The sequence below is a fragment of the Talpa europaea genome (assembly GCF_964194135.1).
Source record: "Talpa europaea genome assembly, chromosome: 8".
NCBI classification, from domain to species: domain Eukaryota; kingdom Metazoa; phylum Chordata; class Mammalia; order Eulipotyphla; family Talpidae; genus Talpa; species Talpa europaea.
The window spans coordinates 81,872,783-81,898,385 of record NC_140075.1 but is presented as its reverse complement, the minus strand read 5'-3'; the positions used below and the strand labels follow the sequence as shown (position 1 = coordinate 81,898,385).

The 25,603-nt window shown below is 34.6% G+C and overlaps 2 protein-coding genes across 3 annotated transcripts in view; one reads left to right on the top strand and one right to left on the bottom strand.

The window, feature by feature from the left end:
• The window catches only part of SAV1 (salvador family WW domain containing protein 1), a gene marked incomplete at both ends in the record, with an annotated part of 32,160 nt that extends 23,741 nt beyond the window's left edge, over nt 1-8,419 (top strand). Inside the window, 3 exons of one of the 2 annotated variants that reach the window (XM_084241097.1) lie at nt 934-1,077; nt 5,671-5,858; nt 8,388-8,419. In XM_084241097.1, coding sequence (XP_084097223.1) covers nt 934-1,077; nt 5,671-5,858; nt 8,388-8,419 — 364 coding nt within the window. Of the gene's footprint in view, nt 1-933; nt 1,086-5,670; nt 5,859-8,387 lie in introns of those variants that run through there. The other variant, XM_084241098.1, reaches the window with a different exon arrangement.
• The window catches only part of ATL1 (atlastin GTPase 1), a gene marked incomplete at both ends in the record, with an annotated part of 43,542 nt that continues 26,297 nt past the window's right edge, over nt 8,359-25,603 (bottom strand). The window contains 8 exons of the mRNA XM_084241096.1: nt 8,359-8,469; nt 10,295-10,309; nt 11,163-11,594; nt 12,849-12,920; nt 14,454-14,510; nt 15,514-15,641; nt 20,138-20,276; nt 22,028-22,120. Coding sequence (XP_084097222.1) covers nt 8,359-8,469; nt 10,295-10,309; nt 11,163-11,594; nt 12,849-12,920; nt 14,454-14,510; nt 15,514-15,641; nt 20,138-20,276; nt 22,028-22,120 — 1,047 coding nt within the window. The remainder of the gene's footprint in view (nt 8,470-10,294; nt 10,310-11,162; nt 11,595-12,848; nt 12,921-14,453; nt 14,511-15,513; nt 15,642-20,137; nt 20,277-22,027; nt 22,121-25,603) is intronic.

Here is a 25,603-nt window from a genome sequence, read left to right as displayed (position 1 = left end):
CAACTATAAACCAGAGACACTATGGGGCGGGGAGGGGCAGGGAAAGGAAGGACTAGTGTCAAAATAAGGGGGGGGGTTGCAATTGTATGGGGCATATAACCAAAATGAAAATGCATACAGGGCCTCCCCGGTGGCGCAGCGGTTGAGCGCTGGGTTGCAAAGCTGCCCCCAGCCTCTGCGGTGCCGGTTCGATCCCCTGCTGCTCCCCGGCCACCTGAGGAGGGTCCCACATGGTGCGCAGACCTCTCCTGCCGCCCACTGCTCCCCTCAGCAGTGTACTTCAGTCCTTCTGCCTGTCCCCCCCCCCCCCCCCCCGCTCTGGCTCTGGTGAATTCTCTCACCCTCCCGCGCTTCTTACTGTACCCAGTGCTTGTATAAACAGAAACAAACAAACAAGCAAATAAATAAATAAAGCATGCCTCTGTTAAAAAAAAAAAAAAAAGAAAAGAAAGTGTATACATTGTGCAAAGATGAAAAAAGATGTAAGAATTACATAAAATAAAATATTTAAATTTAAAAAAAATTTCATACTCAACATTTAGCACAATGCCTGACTCATAATAGTCCATCAATAAATATGTGCTCAATACGTGAAAAAAAAATTTATGATTCTAGTTCTAAGCCTATGTATAAAGGCTACAGCTTAGCTCTCTTTTAAATCCTCCTTTAAAGTTGTTCTTGAACACAATATCAGAAGAAATCTCTTTAAAATATGTAAAAATTTGTCTTAGGTTTATATCCTAAGACAAACCTACTTGTTTGTAAATAAAGGTGGATTTACTTACCCTATTTAAAAAAGCAGGATCTTTTATTTTTACATGGCAGGAAGGAACTCAGTTTGGGCAAAAGGCACATTGAAAAATGTTATTTGTTCTTTGTAATTTCTCATTTAGGTTTACAACCTTTATCTTAATGAATGTCCATTCTTCTTAGTGTACCTCGATATGATCAACCTCCTCCTGTCACATACCAGCCACAGCAAGCCGAAAGAAATCAGTCCCTTCTGGTACCTGCAAATCCCTATCATACTGCAGAAATTCCTGACTGGCTTCAGGTTTATGCTCGAGCCCCTGTGAAGTAAGTGAAGTTACAGCATAAATTTTTGTTGAGAGGTGCATAGAGTGCTGAATGAAGTCTCTGGGCTGCTTTAACCAACACAGCACCATGTTTTTTTCTTAACACAGAGATTCTAAATAATATTTTATTTGAGGAAAGAATATTATAGCTTATTAAGTTTGAAGATCCTTGTTTAGAAATATGTCTTGCGAACCTTTATTGAATCTCCACTTTGTGAATCTTTGTGTGCAGAGTTGTGCTACTTAGGGATACAGAAGCCTCTTCATCTTATAATATCCATATAGTATAAGCCTAGTATAAGGAATGATAGCTGATGGACTTTTCCTTTCTCCCCCTCTACCATTCTTGACACTGTGTAACCTACTGCTGCATATAACCTTTGTTCATATGCTAATCAGAAGTCATATGTGTGTTAGGTTCTCCTTAAGTTTGGAAGAATATGTGTCCAACTGTTTACCTGTTTTGGAAAGGTGATAAGATTGAGGAGGACTATTTCTTCTACTGTATGTTATTTCTATCTATAATCATTGTTAGAAATAGCATTATGAGCTTTCTTTTAGGGGTAAAAAGGTAGTACTTAAATTGAATTCCTGGCTCCTTATGAAAAGAAATAGACTTGCAGAGATGATAGTCCCTTTCAACTCTAGCTGTGTGCTGACTGTAAAACATGGTTGCTTTTTGATTCATCTTAAATTTTTGTCTCTAACTAGGATGGAAATGGTTAATATCATTTTGTCAGAACAGGGTAAGCTGTTATCCATGAATTCAATAATAGTTATTTCTCTCTTTAAAAAGAGGAAATTTGACCTCAAAACTGGTTTCTTCCTTTTGTTAAACAATCAAAACAATAGGACCCTTCTAGCTCCTGAAATTCTTTAATTCTATCATTCATAGTAACAATGAAAAGAAATTTGCAAATACATCCAGATTTTTCTAAATATTTATTAATTTTAGTAAAGTTATATTTTGAATTCTGCTCACAAATCTGTAATGTGTCATATAATTAAAATCAAACTGAAGTATAGGATAAAATTGTGAAGTTTAATTTTTAATAGAAAAATGACCATCAGCAGTGTATTTACATTCCATTAATACACACACGTGCATATTCAACAGCATTGTGGCATAGATTCTTATTCATATGACTTGGCAATTCTCCAATGTCCCCATTTTGTGGGTATAGGTAAAAAGAAGAATGAGCATAATGTTTGTTACAAGATTTAGTTAGATGTAGACATATTATGATTCTTGGAGCTGGAAATAACAGCACTTTTGCTCCTCAAGGCAGCATTCACTACGGTGTCAACAGGATTTTTTGACAGCCTTACAGCAATTGTTGTTTGTGTATATGGATTGTGAATGAATAGTGTTTCAATAGAATAATGCCCTGGGAAAAACAGAATATAAGAGATGCTTTTAACCCTGGGCTGAGTGGTTTTCAGACCATTTTCTGAATGATTGGTCTGTGTAGATAAGAGTATAAGTGGCTGAAAGTTAAACTTGGAAAGACATATTTTTTGGCTAATTAAGAAGGGAAGAATGGAATTTACAAACTTCAAAAATAAAAAACAGGTATACTTAGATGTGTTAGGCAGGAGGGAAGAAGAACTATATAGAAGCTGTAGGGGCAAGAATTTGGAGTTAAAGTTTAATGCAATGCATACTTTCCTGTGTGCTTTTCTTGGAGTACTTTTTTCCTTCCCAAAAGATTTTCTCTGATTTTGTTGCTTCTGCCCATCATCCTGTTCTTGGTGCTAACTGGGAAATCAGGAAGTTTTTAAAGTTTTAGACTTTAATGTTTATAAAGAATGATATGCACGTGTTAAAAACAAATAAGATATTTATCAATTTTTCCTTGTTAGAAAGTACACAGATGATACATGAGCTTTAACTTTCTTATTGTTCCCCTGGTGTAAATTACAGTATCTTTACTCAGTAAACATTGTTGAAATGCCCTGAAGCTGTGGAATTCAGATTGAAGATGATTAAGACTTTTTCTTAGGAATTGCAGATATGTTTCAAACAAAAAATAAAATCTGAAACTACATGAACAGCAGAGATTCTGGCAAACACTGTAAACTATTTCTTCCTGGAGGCTCTTTGAGTTTTTCTTGTAACATCTCTCCAATTTATGTTGACAAGTAGTCAGAGTTGCCCACTAAAGAAAATATTTAATATTTCTACCATGTATACTCGTTAGTAAATTTCAGTGCCTACTAAGTAGGTAAATGAATAAAATTTGGAGTGCAACAAATATATTTACCTTGTAGTTCCACATAGTGTGCTCCTGGTATTCCAAGTACAAGTTGTATGGAAATGGCAGCATACACTGTACATCGACGGCTCAATATTTGTTTACTGTTTTCCCTTTTGAATGCCCCTTTTTTATACTAGGCAAATGATCCTTTTGGAATAAGATGATAAACGAATTACCCAAAAAGAATTATTGGCTAGGAAATATTATAAATGAATACTATTACTCTTATAAATACATTCAGATACACGATGGAATATTACTTGGCAATCAAAAAAGATAAACTCCTGCCATTCACAGTAACTTGGATGGAGCTGGAAGGGATCATGCTCAGTGAAATAAGCCAGAAAGAAAAATACCAAATGGTCTCACTTTTAGGAGGAATGTAGAGGATCCAAATGAGGGATCAGGAAAATAAATATTAATTATAATACAGTAAATATCAAAATCAACAGGCAGCTATAAACCAGATACATTCTACAGGAGGGATGAGGCGAGTTGGATCAAAACAGGGGTGGGAAGAGCACAAGGGCCTAGGGTGATGGTACACGGTGAATTGGTAGTGGGAGTTTCATGGGAACTATGACTGAGATGAGAAAGAATACATTGTACAAAAATGAAGAATGATGTAAAAAATATATAAAATAAAAATAAAGAAGTAAAAGTGAATCAAATGCTTTTAGTAAAATTTTCAGTCAAAACTTTTGTTTGTATTGCATTATGATGAGAGAAATTTAACTTCAGTATCACATAGGTGTATACCTTGCTATAAAATTCAAATCCTTTGTCTAATCTTAGATATTAATATTCAAAACTGTTACTCTGAAATATCTTGGTGCATAGTTCTTGGCCTTTCTGATCTTTTAGTCATTAAACAATTTCGTAAGAGATAGTATAGCCTCTTCAGGTTTAAGTTTTTCATTTCTAAAATGAGAAAATTGAATTAGAGTGCTGTCTTTAGGTCTCTTTCTTTTTTTTTTTTTTTTAATAGAGGCATGTTTTTTTAAATTTATTTATTTGTTTGTTTGTTTTGTTTATACATGCACTGGGTACAGTCAGAAGCGCGGGAGGGTGAGAGAATTCACCAGAGCCAGAGCAGGGAGCAGAGCAGGCAGAAGGACCGAAGTACACTGCTGAGGGGAGCAGCGGGCATCAGGAGAGGTCTGCGCGCCATGTGGGACCCTCCTCTGGTGGCCGGGGAGCAGCCGGGGATCGAACCAGCGCCGCAGAGGCCGCGGGCAGCTTCGCAACCCAGCGCTCAACCGCTGCGCCACCGGGGAGGCCCTAAGTCTCTTTCAATTCAAAATATAAATTTGTACTTTAGTACAAATTGTTGCATTATTTTCATCTTAGAATTTGTTATATTTAACCATTGAAGAAGGACCAAAAGCCTTCTGAGTTATGTATTTAATACAGGAGTTCCTTCCCCACATTTTGGAGTCTTTGCATCTATTCCCTCATTTTGAAAAGAACTTTTATTCTACTCTCTACTTCAGTTTGTGTTTTTGGTGGGTTTGTTTTTAAATACAGTTGATCTTTGGACAAAACAGGCTCAAACTACACAGTTCTACTTATATGCAGATTTTTTTTTTTTTTTTTTTTTTTTTTGTCTACAGGTTCCACATTTGCTGATTGAACCAACCAGCATGTATAGATGTTGGTTGGTTAAGTCTGTGGATGTGGAACTCATGACTATGGATGGCTGAGTATAAGAAAACAAGCATCCATGGATTTTGGTATGGGGTGGTCCTGAAACCATTCTCCCACAAATATCAGGGGATGACTGATAAGGTTAAGTATTGGAGGAGTCAAAGGTTATATGTGGACTTTCAACTCTGTGGGTTCATGCCTCTGACCCCCCAGTATTGTTCAAGGATCAACTGTCCTGCACACTCAGCTTTGGGAAAACTTAGCCCATTCTTCTTTCTGTTTAGTTCCTTGTCTGCTGTAATGAACAACATTCCTCAAAAAGCTATAATCAACGTCAGTGACATAATCTTGTCCATTTTTGTGTATTATTGTTTTTGAGTGCAGTGTGTTCTAAAGTATTCTCTTCAGAAATTATAGAACCACAGTGGTTTGAAAAATGTTCATGTTTTCCAGTGTTAATATTAGAATAACATTTAAGATTAAGAGAATGGATATTTTTAACAACTGAAATTAAGTAAGATTAGCAGTTTTCTCCTCTTTCTAAAACATAGTGTATATAATATATAGCAGTTAATAACTTAGTTTTAATAAAGCTTATTCTTTGTCATAATAAAGTAGATGTTTATAAAAATAGACCTACAAATACATACTTATGTATTATGAACAGATGTATGATTGTCTTTCAACAGATATGACCACATTCTGAAATGGGAGCTCTTCCAGCTGGCTGACCTGGACACATACCAGGGAATGCTAAAGTTGCTTTTCATGAAAGAACTGGAACAGATTGTTAAAATGTATGAAGCCTACAGACAGGCTCTTCTCACAGAGTTGGAAAACCGCAAGCAGAGACAACAGTGGTATGCCCAGCAACATGGCAAGAATTTTTAAGTTAATTTTTAAAATTTGTTTTATAAGGGCTTTAATATTTTCACAGATTAAAAAAAAAAACTGCAAACAAGTACTTTGGTTAATAAAGGCAGCTTACTTTTTAGAAATTATAAAATGCTAATTTTACATGTATTTTGTTATTAAAAATAATCTTTTATTGAGCAAAAAAAATGAGGTTATCATTCCAAAGCCATCATGGCAAACACTTCCAGGTGATGTATATTAGGAAACTGCTTAGAATATGCAACAAGAAATACTACTATATACAGATATGAAATAGAAAATAATCACTTGGTAAATTTTTAAAGTAGTAGTTCCTTTCTTTAAAAAAGAGAAAGAAAACCTATGCAGTATTATTTTAAAAGATATTTGCTGCTCTGGTGTGAAAAATTATCTGAAATCAGTTGGTTTAAACATTACCATTATGTTGTTCAAAACATACAATGGATTTGGGACCTTTACTGTGATAAATGTTTGTATATAATGTATGGGATTCTCCTGCCACCGGAATGTAAAAAACACTTTTAAAATGTATTGTGAAAATATTTTTGGTGTGAAAGGGTAAAAGGCCTGTAATAGTTCAGGAATAATTAAGGCTTAAGGCTTTAGCTAACCCTGTGGGAAAAGTATGTGCAACACTCAAACTTGTGAATATCACTTCCTTACTTTCAGCCAGGGCTCTTATGCATGGCTCTGATGAGACCATGGAGGGTTCCCAACAGGATAGCATACCGCCATTTTAATAGTTTGGCTTGAACTGACAAAATTGACAATAAGGGATTCATTAAGAAAATTCAGTCATTAAATTGATTTTTATGTATCTTTTAGCATCACAGAACTTTAAAACTTTCAATTCCATTTTTTTCCTTTAGTTTAACAGTTAAACAGTGTTCATAATTACTGGAGTACATTTGATTGCAGAAAAGTTGACTCTTCTAAGCCTATAAATCTCTAGAATTCTGTGAATTTCAACATTTGTTGAAGTAGCTCTTCAGATGTATTTACAGGTGTTGTAAATATGTAAATAAATTTTTAATTTAGTAATCTTCCAAAATACAAAGCACTCCCAGTTAGATATCAGTGAATTTGAGATATTGATAAAATGTTGAAAGTGTTAAATGTTTGATTTTATATAACAAGCTTATTAAATATATTTTTGTGGAAACTAAAGGTGTTGTGTGAATCCATACATACATACATAGCACTATAAATATTTGATTTTCTATTCAGAAGGCCATGGGCAGAGAAAGCAGTTAATGAAAGGGTTATTGAAAACTGTAATAAGTGAGTGGAATTTTGTAAGAGGGAAAAATTATTTTGTATGGCGTGTGATTAAACTTTTCTAATATATAAGGTGACATACTTAATGAAGTTTCAAACATTCTTCTATGGTAATCATTCTTTCCTGTTACCTCTTTATGGTACCATTAAATTAATTTAACTAAAGCTTAGCCGTTTCTAAGAAAGTTAGAAATTACTCTGCTTTAGACTTCCCAGATAAATTTACTTTCCTTTTTTCATTATCATACTTCTTTAAAATGTGCATTATTTTTTATACCATGTTTTTCCTCCAAAATACTTAAATGAAATTAAAATTATAATATGAAATTATTGGTTTAAGAGAACTGGAAGTTACTTTAAGGGGTTAGCATGTTTCTTAAAATGGAAAGCTAAATTTATAATGGTATTAAAATTAATTGCATTTTGAATTTAAAAAAGTTAAGCCATCATCATTCTATGTCAGCACCTCCCAAATATTTCAAATCCAGTAAGCATTTGTTTTTAATCAGGAACCAGAATAACTTTTAATAATAGTTCACATGTTAAAAGAATAAACCTATGAAGAATACATTTCTTTGTGTACCAAATGAAAAAATATACAATGCAGTGAAACACAAATACAAAGTATTTTTATGCATTTTAATCAAGTTTATATTCTATATTGTTATAATATAAAAGAAGCAATATATAGTTTTGGATAAAGCAACTGAAAAGCTCTCTGAACTGTATTTAAAAATAAGTAAGAGCTTATGGTGTATGTAAGGTGATATAGAGTGAATCAAGACTGTTGAATTATGATGCTATATTTAAATAAATAGCTATAGGAAATAAAAATTCTTCTATAGAAATAAAATGAGCATATCCAAATGTGGAGTATCACTATACAGTTTAATTGTAACCCAATAGCAGAATTTAGTAAATTCAAGCAGAACACATGTACTGTCATCATAAATAGATAAATATTTTAAACTATAATAGCATAAAGATAAAAATCATAACCTGTACATGTTAACAAATAATATAACCATGCATACATACATTTGCTTATTAAGCACTGAAATAAAAGAACTAAACCATTTTGCAGTCTTCAGAGGTGCTTGGTATTTTACTCTGTTTTGATGGAAGCACTTTGAATGTTTGCATGGAGACATAAAACTGAATATTTAGCTGACAATTGGTCATGCACCTGTGTTTTAAAATTTGGGTTAAGTTTTCTTCTTTTCTGATTGTTCAGTAGTTTCTGACTTTGGTGCAGGAAAAGCTTGATGATACAGATGTCTGTGGGTGGCTGCTGCACTGTAAAGTTTGTACAAAGCCTAGAAACAAGAACGGAGATTATGAAACCTTTCGTGAAACACACAAATTTTTCTTTTTTAGTGCAGTTTATGAGACTGTGTAAAATTTAGTATGCTAAATTTGGAATCTATATCATTAATCTATATAATATATAATTTAATAATATGTTAGAATGAAAGAATATTTTGTTTTCCAGTGTGTGTATATTAATACATTTGTGGGTTGATCTTCATGATAAATGTTTTATTTTCAGACTGTATTTCCTTTTACCTTACAAGCCTCCTTAGAGCAAAACTTCCTAACCACTATTTACGAGGGGTGTGTTGAGAAGTCACATTGTGAATGTTAATCAGTTTAGAGGAATTAAAGGCTCTCATAATTCTGACTACCAATAGCTACTAATTATACATAGACCACTTGCAATCAGTGCTTCCTTACAGGTTTTCCATACTAGGAACACATTTATTCTCTGTTATTTCCTGACATGGTCATTGAGTTAAAGCGTATATGTTAGCTTGTCTCTGCCGTACTGGAATCTCTTATTTAAACATGCTCTTGCCTTGTTTCCATTAATTGTTCCTATCTTATAAAATCTTATTCAGAAAAATACCTCAGAAAGCCTTTCCTCACTGTGGCTGTTCTTTGTTTAACATATTCATTTATATAATGATCCATATTTTTGTTTTTTTCCCCTTCAGCCAGTGTCTGAGATTCATTCCCTCCTCTGACTTTTACACATTGAATATTCAGTTAACTAAGTAATCTGAGACAATTCTGAACTCTGTAAAAAATCTATTTTTAAAAATGAATGGAAGCAATATCCTTTAGATCGTAATTGATTCCCAGGAAGTTCCATTAATTTTTTCTTTCGTTAGTCTATATAGCTATTTTGTTTTGATGTTCTTAAGTCTGAATGGTATCATCTTCATTTCTATGAATACACATTGGTGCAATGTGGGATTATCCTACTTTTGTGTTATTTTGATTCTAACACATTTAATTTAACCCCTGTTCTCTTAAAAGCTTAGATTTTTTCCTTAAGGTTTGATTTACAAAGTTGAATCTTGATTTACTTTTTGTTTTACTGAGTTTTACATAAAATAATTCCTTATTGACTTATTAAATGTATCACTAGTATTTCAGTAGAGGACATAATTCAGTTATGTATGATAGCAGAATTTGTGTTGTCTCTGTAGTTGTTCAAAATTAGGTTTGTTTCTTGAAGATAATAGTTAAAATGACTTCATAGAGATCATTTTTCTTAGTATAACAAATGATTCCTTCCTAGAAGCTCTGATTTGTTCCTCAGATACAGAGTTGTGCACATGTCCAGTAGTAGAAATGAACACCAATTTATAGGTAAGATCTAAGAAAGTTACACTGTATATTGGCATGCTTAAAGTGGTATAGATTAACTGTCACTCAAAAGCCAAAGTTAAAAACTACTTATAAAGTTGTACCTCCATTTAAATACACTTCAGTAGAGTTAAATTTCATTAAGATTCATAAGTATACTTATTTCACTCTGCAGCAGAGTAAAAGGCACAATGTTAGAACATAGAATTTTTAAATTTTTTTACACATTTAGGAAGCAAAACATTCATGATAAGCAAGTCTTGTGTTTCATATACAAATCAAATCACATGATTTCTTGAATACTTTTAAGTATTTTAAAATAACATTAAAATTCACAATTAAACTTGTAAATCCTAGAATGTAAGGTCAGTAGTCAATAAAGATTTTCAAATTTACATTGAGACATACTTTAATGACTAGTTAGGTTTATAAAAATAAGACTATAATGTTTACAAATATATACCTCATAATTAAAAAAAATTAACTTACCTCATTTGTACTTCCCTGTGGCAAAGGCAATTTAAAAGAGAAAAAAGAAAAGCATATATCCTGCTTCACAAATAGCATTAATATTCAAATTTGTTTACAGTATTTGCGAGTATTTAAGAACTGCAAATTTTTCCAGTTTTGATTATTTTATTTGAAGATTCTAACGAATCCAATTTTATATTCCCCATAGGTTTCAGCATCATATTCTATGAGGGCTTTGGATTTACCTCAAATAGCTACTCTTTGGGGAAAGAATGAAGTAAAAACTGCATCCTCTGAACTCCTGGCCACTTCATTCTCTCCATCAGTTTATCTCAAATAGATTCTTCAAAGGTCTGTGGTAGATTCATTAATTACAGATGTATTATAAAGATTATAAATATAATCAATGCTAAGAAAATGGTCTCTGTTAATACCTACAGACCATAACTGTTCAAAAATCTTAACTACAGAAGTTAATGAAGCTTAATCTTAGTTTCACTAAATTCTCCTAGTAGTTTATGCTCCTAACAAAACCACTGTTAGTCAAATGATCGTTTTTAAGTATGAAGTAATGTTAATGCAAAATCATGTCAGTGAGCTAAATAAAAACTACTTTCTCACACTTAACAACTTCAACTTTTAGAATAAAAAGTAAAAGCATGTTTAATACATGTATTTTTGGAAAACTCTGAAATGTTAACTGGAAAATAGCTGCGTAAAACTTCATATGATATGTCTAATTGTATCTGGCCAGCTTGACACAAAGTTACTGAAGTCACTGAAGACTGGTAATGTTCATTAGTATTTTTCCAGGATCTTTCACAGTGTCTAGTACACAGATCATTTAAATGTGTGCTGAATTTAGTTGAAGAGAAAGCATTCCTACCTGGTCCCACAAGGCTGCAGCCACCTGGTCTATTACAGCTCCCAGCTCTCGGTATTCTCCAGAGTACCGGATGTATGCCCAGGTGCACAGGGTGATAAGGGTCAGTCCCATTATCATATTGCATAGGCTAGCTATGATGTCCAAACCAATGAATCCAGTCACACCAGCAATCACATATGTGATAAAGATGACAACAAACAGTGTGGCTGGGGTACGAGCTGCATGGAAGATATTTTTGCTATCATTGTGCTTGATATATTGGATGTAAAGTTCATCTATTTCACTCTCCAACTGCTGCAGGTAACGCCGACTAAATTCCTCCCCACCCATCTTCTTCACCCCTCGGAACAGCTTTACAGATTCTTCCTTAAGCTCCAGATGTTTGGTCTGCAGGTCAGTAGGGGCTAGAAATGGTTTGTCACCACCACAAATCTGTATCAGATAAAGAAGCATTGTTTTTGCAATGCAAAGTAAAATTAGCAGCTAAATAAATTTTCATTTAGCTAGTTGAATTTGTTAGATCATTAGTAATCAGAAGGAGGCTGCATATATGTTTTGCCAACCCACAACTTTCTGCATTCCATATCTATCATGCTTGACTTTAAATGGGACTGGTACTTTATAAAAGGTGAGATATATATACACACACACACACACACATACATATATATATAGTTATTTTTAATTTTTATTTTCTTTTTGTCATAAAAATATCCATGACTTAGTTAAAAGTTCCTTAAGATGACAAGTCATAATACAAAGTGAACTGCAAACTGATTTTGTTCACAAAATGAATCTAAATTCAATAAAACAACTTATATCCAGGTTGATCTAAGAAACTTATTGCAACTACACCGAAGTAATTTTGACCAATGAATAGTTTAAAATAATGAATGCAATAAAGCTTTAAAGTAAAATTATGAAATACATTTTCTTTGGCAGTATCACTGATAACTTTTTAATGGAACCCACTCAGTATTTTCAAGAGACTGGGTGAAAGCATATTAAATGTTCTTAGACAATATTTTAAATTTTTTGAGAAGTTAAAGGGAAATCCCAGTTATCCATACAACTCATTTTGGTTATTTGCTACTTAACCGTATAAAGTATACCAATTACCTTTTAGTTATACCATAAACAACAGTCCATATACCTATACTTTCCTTGAGTCTAAGACTCCAATTTTGGATATAATTTTAATTTTATAACATTCAGTGAGAAAAAATCACAATAATTATTAAATGCATCATGATTAGAATGTTAAGAAAGAATATAGAGCATGTAGAAATACTGGGATTTGAGATTTAATTTCCTTTTATTTCCTAAAAAGTTTTTATATTTAAGATAGAAATACTGGCATTGTGGAATATAGAAGATGTAGTCGAGAGAGTAGCATATGTTGTTTTAGCTGCGGTATCATATAAGTAGTGGGAAAATATTACCAAAAATGTGTCTCTATTACAGAGATACTCATTTAAAATTGTGCACATATAGTGTTCTTTCATTTAAAATTGTGCATATATAGTGTTCTTTCCATTGTTTTAAATATATTTTAGGACTACAGTAAATATAACTGTGATATATATAGGCTGAAAATAAATCAAAGCCACCTCTTTGCAAGTGTAAAGAGTGTACCTTGGAAGAACAAAGAATAGAAGAAATACTGATTTTTTAAAATACTCTTACCTCTTCCATTTTCTTGTTGTATGTATCCTTGGCAGTTGCCACTGCTGCTAAATTGTTAGCTTCTGCTGTAGCCTTTGGACAAAATACAACATATGATGTAAAATGGAGTTCATATTTGTTAAACTTCCACTGGCAGTTCATATTTCACAGCATCATGTGCAAGAACCCAAGGTGATCAAATAATTTGAAAGTATCTCAGCATTTCTACATTTTCAAAAATTAGTAAAATTACAACTTCAAAAAGCACAAAATACTATTTTACTCAATAAACTGGTTCTAAAAAGATTTTTTGGGGGAAGATTTTTTCCCATTAAAAATGTTTAGCCTGGGCCTCCCGGTGGCGCAGCGGTTGAGCGTTGGGTTGCGAAGCTGCCCGCAGCCTCTGCAGCGCCGGTTCGATCCCCGGCTGCTCCCCGGCCACTGGAGGAGGGTCCCACATGGTGCGCAGACCTCTCCTGCCGCCCGCTGCTCCCCTCAGCAGTGTACTTCTGTCCTTCTGCCTGCTCTGCTCCCCGCTCTGGCTCTGGTGAATTCTCTCACCCTCCCGCGCTTCTGACTGTGCCCAGTGCATGTATAAACAAAACAAAACAAACAAACAGATAAATAAATAAAAACATGCCTCTATTTAAAAAAAAAAAAAGATTCTAAAAATGTTTAGCCTACCAAATAGGGAGAAAAGTTGTAACTCCAAATACATGGGAAAAAATAATACATACAGGTTTTAGGACATTGTTTTAGGACATTGGGACCTCTTAATGTTTTAGGACATTGGGACCTCTCTGGTGGCACAGGGGTTAAATAAGTCTCAGTGCTATCACCAGCCACTGCAACATGAGTTTGACCCAGCCAGGGAGCTAACCCACATGACACAGCAGGCCTCTTCTGTCTTGCCTGCTGCTCCCGTCAGCAGTGTATTTCAGTAGATACACCTGTTCTGCTCCCCGCTCTGTCTCTGGTGAATCCTTTCACCAGCACCTCTGGCCTACACCCCAGTTCATGCATAAATAAATAAAAGTAAATTAAAAAATGTTTTAGGACATTGATGACAAAAAGGAACTATTAAGAAATTTAAATGAAATTGTTAAAAAGCAGGAAAGCTAGTTTCTCCTTTTTTAAATGTTATAGTGTACTTAAAACCTGGACCTGTTTTTTTTTTAATTCATTAGATGTGTGATTCTAAACTATAGTATGAGTCTGTTTTGTAAACAAATTCAATACAAAGAATGAAAACTTCGGTTTAAACTGTTTTATCTCTGCACAGGTGAGACTGCTGTATGTTTTCGTAAAAATGTTTAAATGAACACACAAATGGGTGGTTGTTAGAAAAATAATCTTCCAGTAAATTTCTCTCTGCTAACCAGATTGGAACTTATCTTTAGCTTAGCATAGCATAAAACTAAAGAAAACTTAATCTTCAGTGACAAGTTTATTTTTTGTTTTTGTTTTTGTTTTTTTGTGGGACCCTCGCCGGCGGCCGGGGAACGAACCAGTGCTGCAGAGGCTGTGGGCAGCCTCGCAGCCCAGCACTCAAACCGCTGCGCCACCAGGGGAGGCCCCCAGTGACAAGTATTTTTTAAAAAGTTATACCTCCTCATTAATAAATACCTGTAACATGGATTTGGGATGTGGTAATTCTTCACCTTGATAGATCTTTATATAAGCCTAAAAAAAAAAAAAAAGACATGTCAAATAATACCATTCAGTATTTTCCTAATTCTGTTAAATTGTTCTAAGGTCAAATGCCTTGGCAGTGAAAGAAAAAGGTTGTTGACATTGTCAGGAAATTATCTCTTTCTCATATTTCTTTCTCAGTTCTTGTTCCCTTTTCCTGAGATGCCCTTTTTCCATAATCTCTACTTGCCAGTCCTACACTTTTTCAAGGCTCAACTCACTGCCAGCTCTGTACCACTTTTTCTCAGATCTCTCTGCTAACAGTAGCAAGGTCCTAACTCATGAATTCTAAGCTCCTCCACAGTGCTATGCAGAAAAAGAATTCAAATTTTAGATAAATAACATGTCATATATTGCTGAGTGATGGAGGTAAGTAACCATATAGGAGGAATATGAAAATATTGTAAATAACGAAACATGATTTTAAAAAACTGATGTTTTAGTCCTCAGAACATCAGTCCACAATTAGGTTAGTAATTGAAATTCTCCACCACATATATTAGTTGGTAAAAGAGGTAAACAGATTTGCACATTTACAATCATTCTACTTCAAATTGGCCCATGGTGTAGAAAGCAGGAAATGTAAAAGTTTGCTCTAATAGGAAGGCAAAGTATATCCCCTTTGGGAAAATCTTTAGAACAAATGTAAAATTTAGTATAGGTCATGACTGAGAACTACATGGATGGACTCTAGAATACACCTTCCTCAAACACCAACAAACAGACTTTTCCAACTCTCAGATATAGTCTTTTTTCAGATTATATTTCTGCTAAAAGGGGGCAATAAAATTACTTCAAGGAGTTTTCTCAAAAAATAATTTCAGAAAGTAAGCTTTTCTTGGGAGTCTTACAACTTTTTTTTATAGATTTCTCATACCTTTCCTGCCCCCTCCCTTATTACAGAGTATATGATTCTTATATGGTTCATACAGGAACTGCATTCCAAAATGTCAAATCTAAATACTCACAAATGCTCTAGAAATGAAAATAATACCTTGAAGTACTCCACCAGACCTCGGCAGGTGATTTTGTTCCCATTGATCTCTTTAATATCTAGGCTTTCGGGACTAAGTAGCCAAGGAATCAGTATTTTCAAGTTTTTGATGAATTCATCATCTATTTCTACAAGTAAAAGCAAATCCATCATTGTTTTTAAAATCCTAGTTAGTCCTCTGTACCATATAACAAAACAACCTTTGATTTCCTCGATTTTTTCCCCAGTGTGATAATGACATCAGTCCACTTTCCAACATCATCTAAAACAACTCCTGAAACCTGCTTTCTTAGGTTGAGTGATTCACTTTGAACAAAAATCTGCTGGTCTTTCTCATCTACTCTCCAATTACATATTTATCTTGTCTTGTACCTAAAAAATAGCTTCCCTGATATTAAATGTTACACATTCACATTATTTTGATTTATTGTGATGTCTTTAATGTCTTGTTTGTAGTTATACAAACAGACACACACACACACGTAGTTTCATAAATCTGGGGGAAATGCCAGTTATTTACTGGAAAAATAAGATGTATTTCCTCCAGAAAATGTATCCAAAAATTGCTGTTTAGTGTACCCACTTTATGAAAAGATGGGTAAGGTGTGGTAAGTAGGACTCAAGTTGAAAAAGGTAGTGATGATGCTGCTACCTCTCGTACTGAAACAGCAACACAAAATAACATGGCAAGAAATAGTCATGGAGGCCTTGAGAGAGGATCATAGGTATTTGACTACCATGTTTGGTTTAATAATTGATTACACATAATCCATGTTACAGTGTTTAGTTCAAACTTAACATTATAGGCCTAACAAAATAATGCAGAAAATATATTTTCAGAGAAGTCTTTTGATAACTGATAATTTCTTAAATCAATATTTTAAACATATAGAATACACATGTAGATATAGATATATAAAATAAGGTATGTCCAGAGACGTGGTATCTAAGTCAATTCAGTAACTTCCTATAATTTTTAAAAATCTAAATTACAGCAAACTCAAGTTTTCAGGCTTCAGGACTGGTGAGTACCAACATCTTAAAGACTCAAATCTAATGATTCTGTTTGAATGTTTCCATTGTTATGTATGTATCATGTATATGTATTTCCATGCATATGTGTTATTATATGTATTTATGCACTGTGTACATTTACATAATAACAATATTTTATATCTAATAGCTCCAGTATATGTAGAAATACCACTTCACACAAGAATTCATATTTCTCTTGTTGCCGTTAAGATAAGCATGAGCATGAGGCTAGAAATCCTTCAGAATTATTTTGCCTCATGTTTGTACAGCTTTGAAATTTTAGTGCTCCTGTCTTACGAGTGCTCTTATGCATTTATGAGTGCTTGTCTAGAAGTTTATTCAAATTTATTTTGCTGTTTGCATTATACCAATTTTTATATTCGTTATACTATATAGATTTTATTTAAATTTATTATTCTTTTCTTTTTAGTTACCAGTAATCACTGAAATACAATGCAGGTATTTGTATTGTTTACTATATTCTTCCCATGTTGTGTTTTGTTGCCTGCTATGTGTCTGCATTCACTTATACCAAGAGGTTTCTTTTTTGCTTTATAATTTTATGATTTTTTGAACATTAGTAGAGAATTGCCATATCTAGAATGTATTACTTCTTCCTGAATTTCTGTATAAAACTAAAAGCCTTCTTCTTATAAAATCATTAAAATTGTTTTCAAAACATGTACTTAAATCACCCCCTCCCCCAAACTTCCTTATGTAATTGGAATAGAATAAGATACACTTGTGTATCTAATGCACTAGCAATGTGGGAATTATCACTGAATAACTAGCATGTAACAACACATTTGGATTTAAAATGTGTTCTGAAGATCACATTAGCCATAATTTGTAACTGTTCTCACTGAGGCAATAGTAGATAATAGATATTTAAATTTTGGATTTAGAAAACATGAACAACATATTTATAACATGCGCTTATAATTTTAGTTGAACATACTAAACACATGACCCAGAATATCAGTTCAGATCAACTTACAGAGATGTACTAATCCAGTCTTAACTGGAGCAAAGAAGCAGCTCCACAATTTATGTGGATACTTGAATCATTCTTTATTTGGTAATATAACAGAGCAACCTCAAAAAAAAAAGGTAACCATTAAAAGATTGAATGTTCAGGGAAGTATTTAGTAGGCACTTGGTAAGAGCTGGTTGAATGTAGCATGAATGAATGTGATTCAGCACGTTTGGTCCTTTTTATTTCCTACAGGGGAAGCTGTTAATAGCAACTAAATTCAATCATAATAAGTTTTAAATAACCCAGAAGGTAGTAAGATAACTGCAATAATGTAAGTGACCATGAACAAATGGTAATGTAACAGTGATTACCACTGCCAGTAGCTAGGAATGGAACAAGTCAGAATACTTTTCTAATTCCAATAAAGGACTGTTGTTGAAGGCCTGCCCCGCCTCTGCCTGTTTATTGCTCTCCAACTCCAGAGAATAAAGAAAGGCTTGTAGAATCTCTCTCTTTATGTAATTTATTTAAAAATACATTGAAACAGGCCTCCCTGGTGATGCAAAGGGTTAAAATGCAACCTATGAAGATATCTGCAGCCACTGAAGCACGAGTTTGATGCCTGGTCAGAGAGATACCCACATGGCGCAGCAGACCTCTCCTGACTCACGTTCTCCTCAGCAGTGTGTTTCCATAAATCTGCCTGTTCCCCACTCTGTCTCTAGTGAATCCTCTCATTCCCCACACCTCTGGCCTGTACCCCATTCTTGTATACATAAATCAATCTTTAAAAAAAAATACATTGAAGACATTAGGTAATTGCACAGTATTGAGAGGTCTGTGTGCTCACAGGTGGGTTAAAATGTATATGACAGTAAAATTAAAGGAATCTAACTCATGCATTTAATATGTGCTTACTGATACCTGTTCTGTTGTATAATTTAAAACATTCTTAAAAACAGTGTTGATGATTGAGAAATTTTGAGTTCTCCCTCTAATACTAATGTTGTAGTTAAATATAAGGAACATTAGAGTAAACACTATTGATAAAAAAGACAAAAAACACATTTGGTTTTCAAACCTGCCAGTTCCTTAAAACTGAATAGAAGTTACTTTGTCCTTTTTAAAAAGTGATTTTAAATCTCTTTAATTACAGTTGGGCTAAACATCTTGTTATGCCACTGTCTTACTAACCCAGGGATATAGCCGAAGGGCCACAGTAAATTAAGCAAATGTCTAAACTGAGTGGTGTATACTCAATGCTAGGCTTATAAGTTAAAAAGTCAGAAATGTGTTTGTACTACTTTGAATTGACTACAAAACAATTAACTAGGACCGGTGATAAGCCATTAGGAAAGATTAACCCTTACCCTCCACCACTCCTTACTTTTATTTTTTTTATAAATTGAGTTGCTTTGGAAACTTAAAACATTAGTCATGTGTGTTTAAGAGATAATTATAGGGCCTCCCCAGTGGTGCAGCGGTTGAGCGCTGGGTTGTGAAGCTGCCTGCAGCCTCTGCAGCGCCAGTTCGATCCCTGGTTGCTCTCTGACCACTGGAGGAGGGTCCCACATGGCATGCAGATCTCCCCTGCCACCCGCTGCTCCCCTCAGCAGTGTACTTCGGTCCTTCTGCCTGTTCTGCTCCCTTCTCTGGCTCTGGTGAATTCTCTCACCCTCCCACGCTTCTGACTGTACCCAGTGCTGTATAAATAAAGAAATAAATGTTAAAAAAAAAAAGAGCTAATTATATACTATTAGAATTTACTATTTGAAAAATAGTGGTTTTAGCTTTTTTAAGAAACTGGTGTTCAGGAGATTTCATTTTAGTGAAATTTCAACAATTTATAATTAAATTCTTCAGTAGATGTTTTATTTTTTTTTAATTTTTTTTTTTTTTAAGATTTATTTATACAAGCACTGGGTACAGTCAGAAGCGCGGGAGGGTGAGAGAATCCACCAGAGCCAGAGCGGGGAGCAGAGCAGGCAGAAGGACCAAAGTACACTGCTGAGGGGAGCAGCGGGCGGCAGGAGAGGTCTGCGCGCCATGCGGGACCCTCCTCCGGTGGCCGGGGAGCAGCCGGGGATCGAACCGGCGCCACAGAGGCCGCGGGCAGCTTCTCAACCCAGCGCTCAACCGCTGCGCCACCGGGGAGGCCCTTCAGTAGATGTTTTAAAGAGCTTGAATTCATTACTATGCAGTATTTCTTTCAATTTCTAATTGAATAGTAATGCAGATATTCCAATAATCTAGACATCTATCTTTTCCCCTTTAACATAAATAAGGAAAATTAAACAGGAAGACTTTAAGGAGTATTTCTCATCGAGAAATACTCCTTAAATACTGGGAAATAATCGAGAAATACTGGGTTGCTGTTTCCCAGGTGAACACAGGATTTCACCTATTTTGTCAATCACAGTAATACTCAGCATCCTCAGAATTTTAGAGTTCACCTCTCACACCAATCCAGGATTCCAATCTCCTGACATTGTGATATCGTCAGCCTTACATAAGTAGATAAAATAAACTAGCAGCTATAAGACCACTAGTTAAAATCACACTTTTAGAGCCTGACAAAAGGGATATATACATATTCATTAAAGACAGACAAACCTTTTAATTTTCCATCAAAGTTTGGATTAGTAGCTACTTTTAAGCCAGGATGAGGTAGCAGAAAACAGGAAATTTTGGTGAAACAAGAATGGATGTGTTTCCGAACATTCTGTAGTTCTTCATGCTGATTCCCTGAGACCTGCAGTAAATTATTTTGAAGTTTAAAGCACTTTAAATATAAATCAGACTTCACAAGAATTCTGTAACATATTTTCTATGTTTACCTGTACCCACAATGATAAAAATGATATGACAAGAAATAACAAAGTCGGGTGAATTTGCCATGCAAGTCATATCTAAGTATAGCATACATATAATTACTACAATGAACAAATGCCTACTCCTATGATAAATCAGATGGGCCTTCCATTTGAAGGACAAATGAGTGGAATTTTACTCTAACTAGTTCCTACAAATCTGTATTTTAACTTAAAGTATTCACAAAAGACCAGAATAAAAAGTATACTCCTACCTTTTTTTCAGGTGATACTCAGGATAACCTCTTGGCACCTGGTAGGTGTACGTTTAAATTCTAGAAATGTATCTGAATAGTTAACTGTTTACTTGTGAGCTAAATTGCCCTTTTTTACTTGTTCTTTACAGTAGTACACACTACCCTAAAAGCAACAATAAACCTGAAAAAGGTAAGCTCAGAGATCCCAATTATCAGAGAAATTTTTAAAAATGTCATTTCCACCACCCCTGATTTCCTAGTAGATATTTTTGTGATTTTTTTCAATGTAAACAACTCAATGTTCAACATCATTTCATTAGAAAGTGGAAACTCTTCTAATTTCACTTTATAAATTCTTAACAAAATGGTCTAAGATTGACTTCAAGAATTTTAAAATTAGGTATTTCTGTTTAATTGACTTTTTCATTAAGGTATAACCAACATATAACTTTATATTAGTTCAGGTATGTATTAACAGAATAATGATTCAATATTTATATATATTGCAAAAATGATCAACATAATACACCTAGTTAACATCTGTCCCCAGAGTTACAATTTTTTTTCTTTAGATGAAAACTTCTAAGATCTACTCTCTCAGCAACTTTCACATATGTGATACAGTGTTCTTAACAGTAGCCATCAGTTACATATTATATCCTATGACATTTATTTTATAACTGGAAATTTTAGTTTTTCATCCCCTTCACCCATTTCTCTCCTGTCCTCAAATCCCCCACCTCTGGCAACCTGTGCTCTCTGTATCTATGAGCCTACTTTTTGCCTTTGTTTCTTTAAAGTCTACATTGAAATGAAATCATATGGTATTTGCCTTTCTCTGTCTGACTTACTTCACTTAGTGTAATGCCCTCAGGATTCATTCATATTGTCACAAATGACAAGACTTCATCCGTTTTTGTGGGTGAATAATATTTCATTGTGTGTGTGAGTGTATCACAATTTGTTCATTCATTTATCCATAGATGGACACAATTGTTTCCATATCTTAATTATTATAAATACATGTGGCAGTAAACATAAAGGTGCCCATCTTTTTTAATTAGTGCTTTTGATTCATTTGGATTAAATACCAGAAGTGGAATAGCTGGATCATATGGTAGTTCTATTTTTCACTTTTTGAGCAACCTCCATATATTTTCACTCTCAGTTATGAACTGATTTAATTATTTAAAAGTTTTATATTTATGAATAAATCATTAGCTTACAGATATTCTACCAAAGAATTTTTGCATCATACTTATTGATAATATTTAAAATTATAACAAAGTATTTTATAAAATATCAATCTTCATTTGTTCATAGTGATACTATGAGGGTCAAATAAGATTATGGCTGCTGAGTATTTAGCAAATCATTCAACAAAAATAATTATAGATTACTACTGGCAAAAATTTTATGCACTTAAACTAACAAACCTTGAGGCGCTTTTCCAAGAATTTCGAGCCGCCGTCAGCTCCATATGAAAATTCATATGGAAAACTCCAGTCTCGAACAAGAAATATCAGACTCTAAAAAATGATAAGAAAAGAGGATTGATAAAGGGACTCTTAATTGCCTCCCCTTGCTTTTTACTGAATGATACTGTAGTTACTTGAATAGTGTCTTTCCCACATTATAGAATTAAAAAGCACACATGAAACCTTTGAAAGTTTCTGAGCAGTCTCTCCCCTATGAGATCATCCTACCTATTTCTACTGCTTGTGAGCAGAAAGTTGTCTTCAAACTAAAATGAACACACATCACAGGAAATGAGAGACAGAGATAGCCTCAAACTGACTGACTGGCACCATGAAGTGTAATCAGATTTTATGTACAATATAATCCTATGAGTCTTCCTTTATGATGGCTATGGTTCACCTTTTTAAAAACAAATTATTTTGTTTTAATAGAAATGGTACAAATGCATGCTCATAATAAGAAGTTCAAAGTATATATAGCAAAGCCCAGAAAAGAAATTTTTAAATGCACCCCAATTTTCTTGGTCTTTAACAGGCATCTTCCCAAGTTGACATATGAAAACCATGTGTGAAATATAAACTTTTTTTTTAAAGATTAATTTATTTATTTATACAAGCACTGGGTACAGTCAGAAGTGCGGGAGGGTGAGAGAATTCACCAGAGTCGGTGCAGGGAGCAGAGCAGGCAGAAGGACTGAAGTACACTGCTGAGGGGAGCAGTAGGCGGCAGGAGAGGTCTGTCGCGCCATGTGGGACCCTCGCCTGGTGGCCAGGGATCGAACCGGAGCTGCAGAGGCTGCAGGCAGCTTTGCAACCCAGCGCTCAACTGCTGTGCCACCGGGGAGGCCCTAAACTCTTATTTTTTTCAAATCAACAATCTATATTCTATCTCTACATAGTACTCAAATTCCCAAGTTCCCTTCCTGATCCCTCCATCCAGTGAAGTGCTAGTAAACTGAATCCCCAACACCAACAACAAAATGCCTTAATTTGTAGCATTTGCCAATTTTTGTGGTGCAAATATGTCCACCATGGCTGATTTGAAGCTACTAAGTTTAATGATTGGCTTATATAATTCTCGAATATTTAGCTCTCATGAACTGGTATGAACAAACTACAGCTCACCCACTCTCTCCTAAGTTAATGCTTGTACACAGAATTCTGTGAATCTCAGTTCTTCAAATCCAATCTTTCCATGCTGCTGAATTTTTATTTAGCCATGCATATAGGTAGAGAAACAATAAAAAAACATGGATAACTCTAATGTGCTCAGATAAAAAGATTTGAAGTCATACTTTTGGAAAATGAAATCAGCCAGACTACTAGGCAAATGATAGAACTAAGCTGTCCATATCCTATTATGATCATATGTATATTTTTAAACATGAAAACATGATAACCTTTGTTAAGTTTCCTTTGGATATTATAACCTTTAGGAAATTATTCAAAAGGAGTCTTTTAGTAGTACTATGTGTAAAAGTTAAGACTGGGAAGAAATCTAAATAGTTAACTATTGAGAAAAGGCTGTACAGACTATGGCATATTAATAGTATATTACATAACTATAAATATAAATGTGGAATATATCAGTAAATGTGATTATGTCAGTATAAAAAGCTTATACTAAATTTTATTTGAAATATAATGCTAAATTTATGTCTTCCTCCACTATAAAAGTGAAAATACTCAAACACCTAGGTAAAGACTTAATTGAGGGCCTCCCCGGTGGCGCAGCGATTGAGTGCTGGGTTGCGAAGCTGCCCACGGCCTCTGCGGCGCTGGTTCAATCCCCGGCTGCTCCCCGGCCACCAGAGGAGGGTCCCACATGGCGCGCAGACCTCTCCTGCCGCCCGCTGCTCCCCTCAGCAGTGTACTTCGGTCCTTCTGCCTGCTCTGCCTCCCGCTCTGGCTCTGGTGAATTCTCTCACCCTCCCGCGCTTCTGACTGTACCCAGTGCATGTATAAACAAACAAACAAACAAACAAATAAATAAATAAAACATGCCTCTATTAAAAAAAAAAAAGACTTAATTGAGCTACAGTTGTATAGCTACCAAATACCCAGTTTGTTTTTTTTTCTTTTTTAAATTTAGTTTTTATTGAAGTATTGTTGGCTTATAATATTTTATGTTTTAGTAGGAGTCTGGATGGGTTCAAATTGGTACCATACATGCCCATCATCAAAGAACCAATAATTCATTCATCCCAGTTCATTGAGCCCCCTTCACCGTTGGCAATCCCTAACCTCACCCAAGATGGCTTATAACCTGCCTAGTCTATTAATTTCAGTTTCAGGTAACAAGTAAACACCAGAACTGGTTTTAAAGCTGTCTAACTAACAGCCCACTGAACATCAACCAATCAGTGACAGCTTCATATTTTAAAAGTCTGCTGAGAAGTAGAGATCCACTTCAAAAAAATTCACTGAGGTTGATTATCAACCGATCCCTCGCCTGTATAACCAGCACAAAATATGCTTCTATATTGAACAACAACAAAAAACTTTAAAACTGATGTTGACCCATTCTTGCCTCTGTAAATCATGCAATTCCAAAACAGCCCCTAAATCCTACTTGTAATCATTAGTTTGATGTGATCTATGAGACTATGCCTCACCAGCAAAGCTTCTTTTTTACTTAATAAGGCAAAAATTCAGCTTTGGGTTTTGCACATGATTTTGAGTGATGGTTTAATCCTTGACAATTCTGAAAGTCTCATTGAGATAGTTTTGAACACCCTCAAGTGACAGCACTCTCTGTGACTCTCATTCTAACATGTGAATTCGCCTTGGCCTTTGTTCTCAAATTTCATTTGTTCTTAAAACTTACTTCCATGTACAACTGTCTCAGCAAAATATGAGTTCTGATTTGTTTCACTGAGTTCTTGTTGCTGATTAATTTATCCTAGAATTTTGTAACCCATTGAACGTTTAAGTTCAAAGTCTTTGTATAGGGTATTTCAATCTTCAGTTTTGGAAATAGTCATCTGATATATAATTAGACATTTTTTAATATAAGGTTATTAGAACTTCTGGTTTGGAAGCACACCATTCAGTATATATGTTTGCCATTTATCTAATTATGCTATTCCTGTTTGATCAGCTTTCTTTTTTTGACAACTTGTGCAAAGTTTGTTGCATATATTTTGCTTTGTCCCTTGATGCAGTGGTCAAGGCTTATGCTCCTCGCCAACAGTTGAATCCTTGTCTAATTAATATAAAATATCTATAAAGCATCCTAGGAGTAATCTATGTATATATATAATCCCAAATATGTATATAATACTATAATTAGCAAACATTAATTGAACATCTGCTTGATGAAAAGCAGGTGCTCTAGGTTTTAAAAAGCAAGCCCAGAACCTCCCTTGTGGCGCAAGGGGTTAAGACACAACCTATGAGGCTGTCCACAGCCTCTGCTGTACCAGTTCAATCCCCCGGCCAGCCAGGGAGCAACCCACATGACACAGCAGACCTATCCTGGCTTGCCCACTGCTCCCCTCAGCAGTGTACTTGGGGTCAATCTGCCTGTTCTGT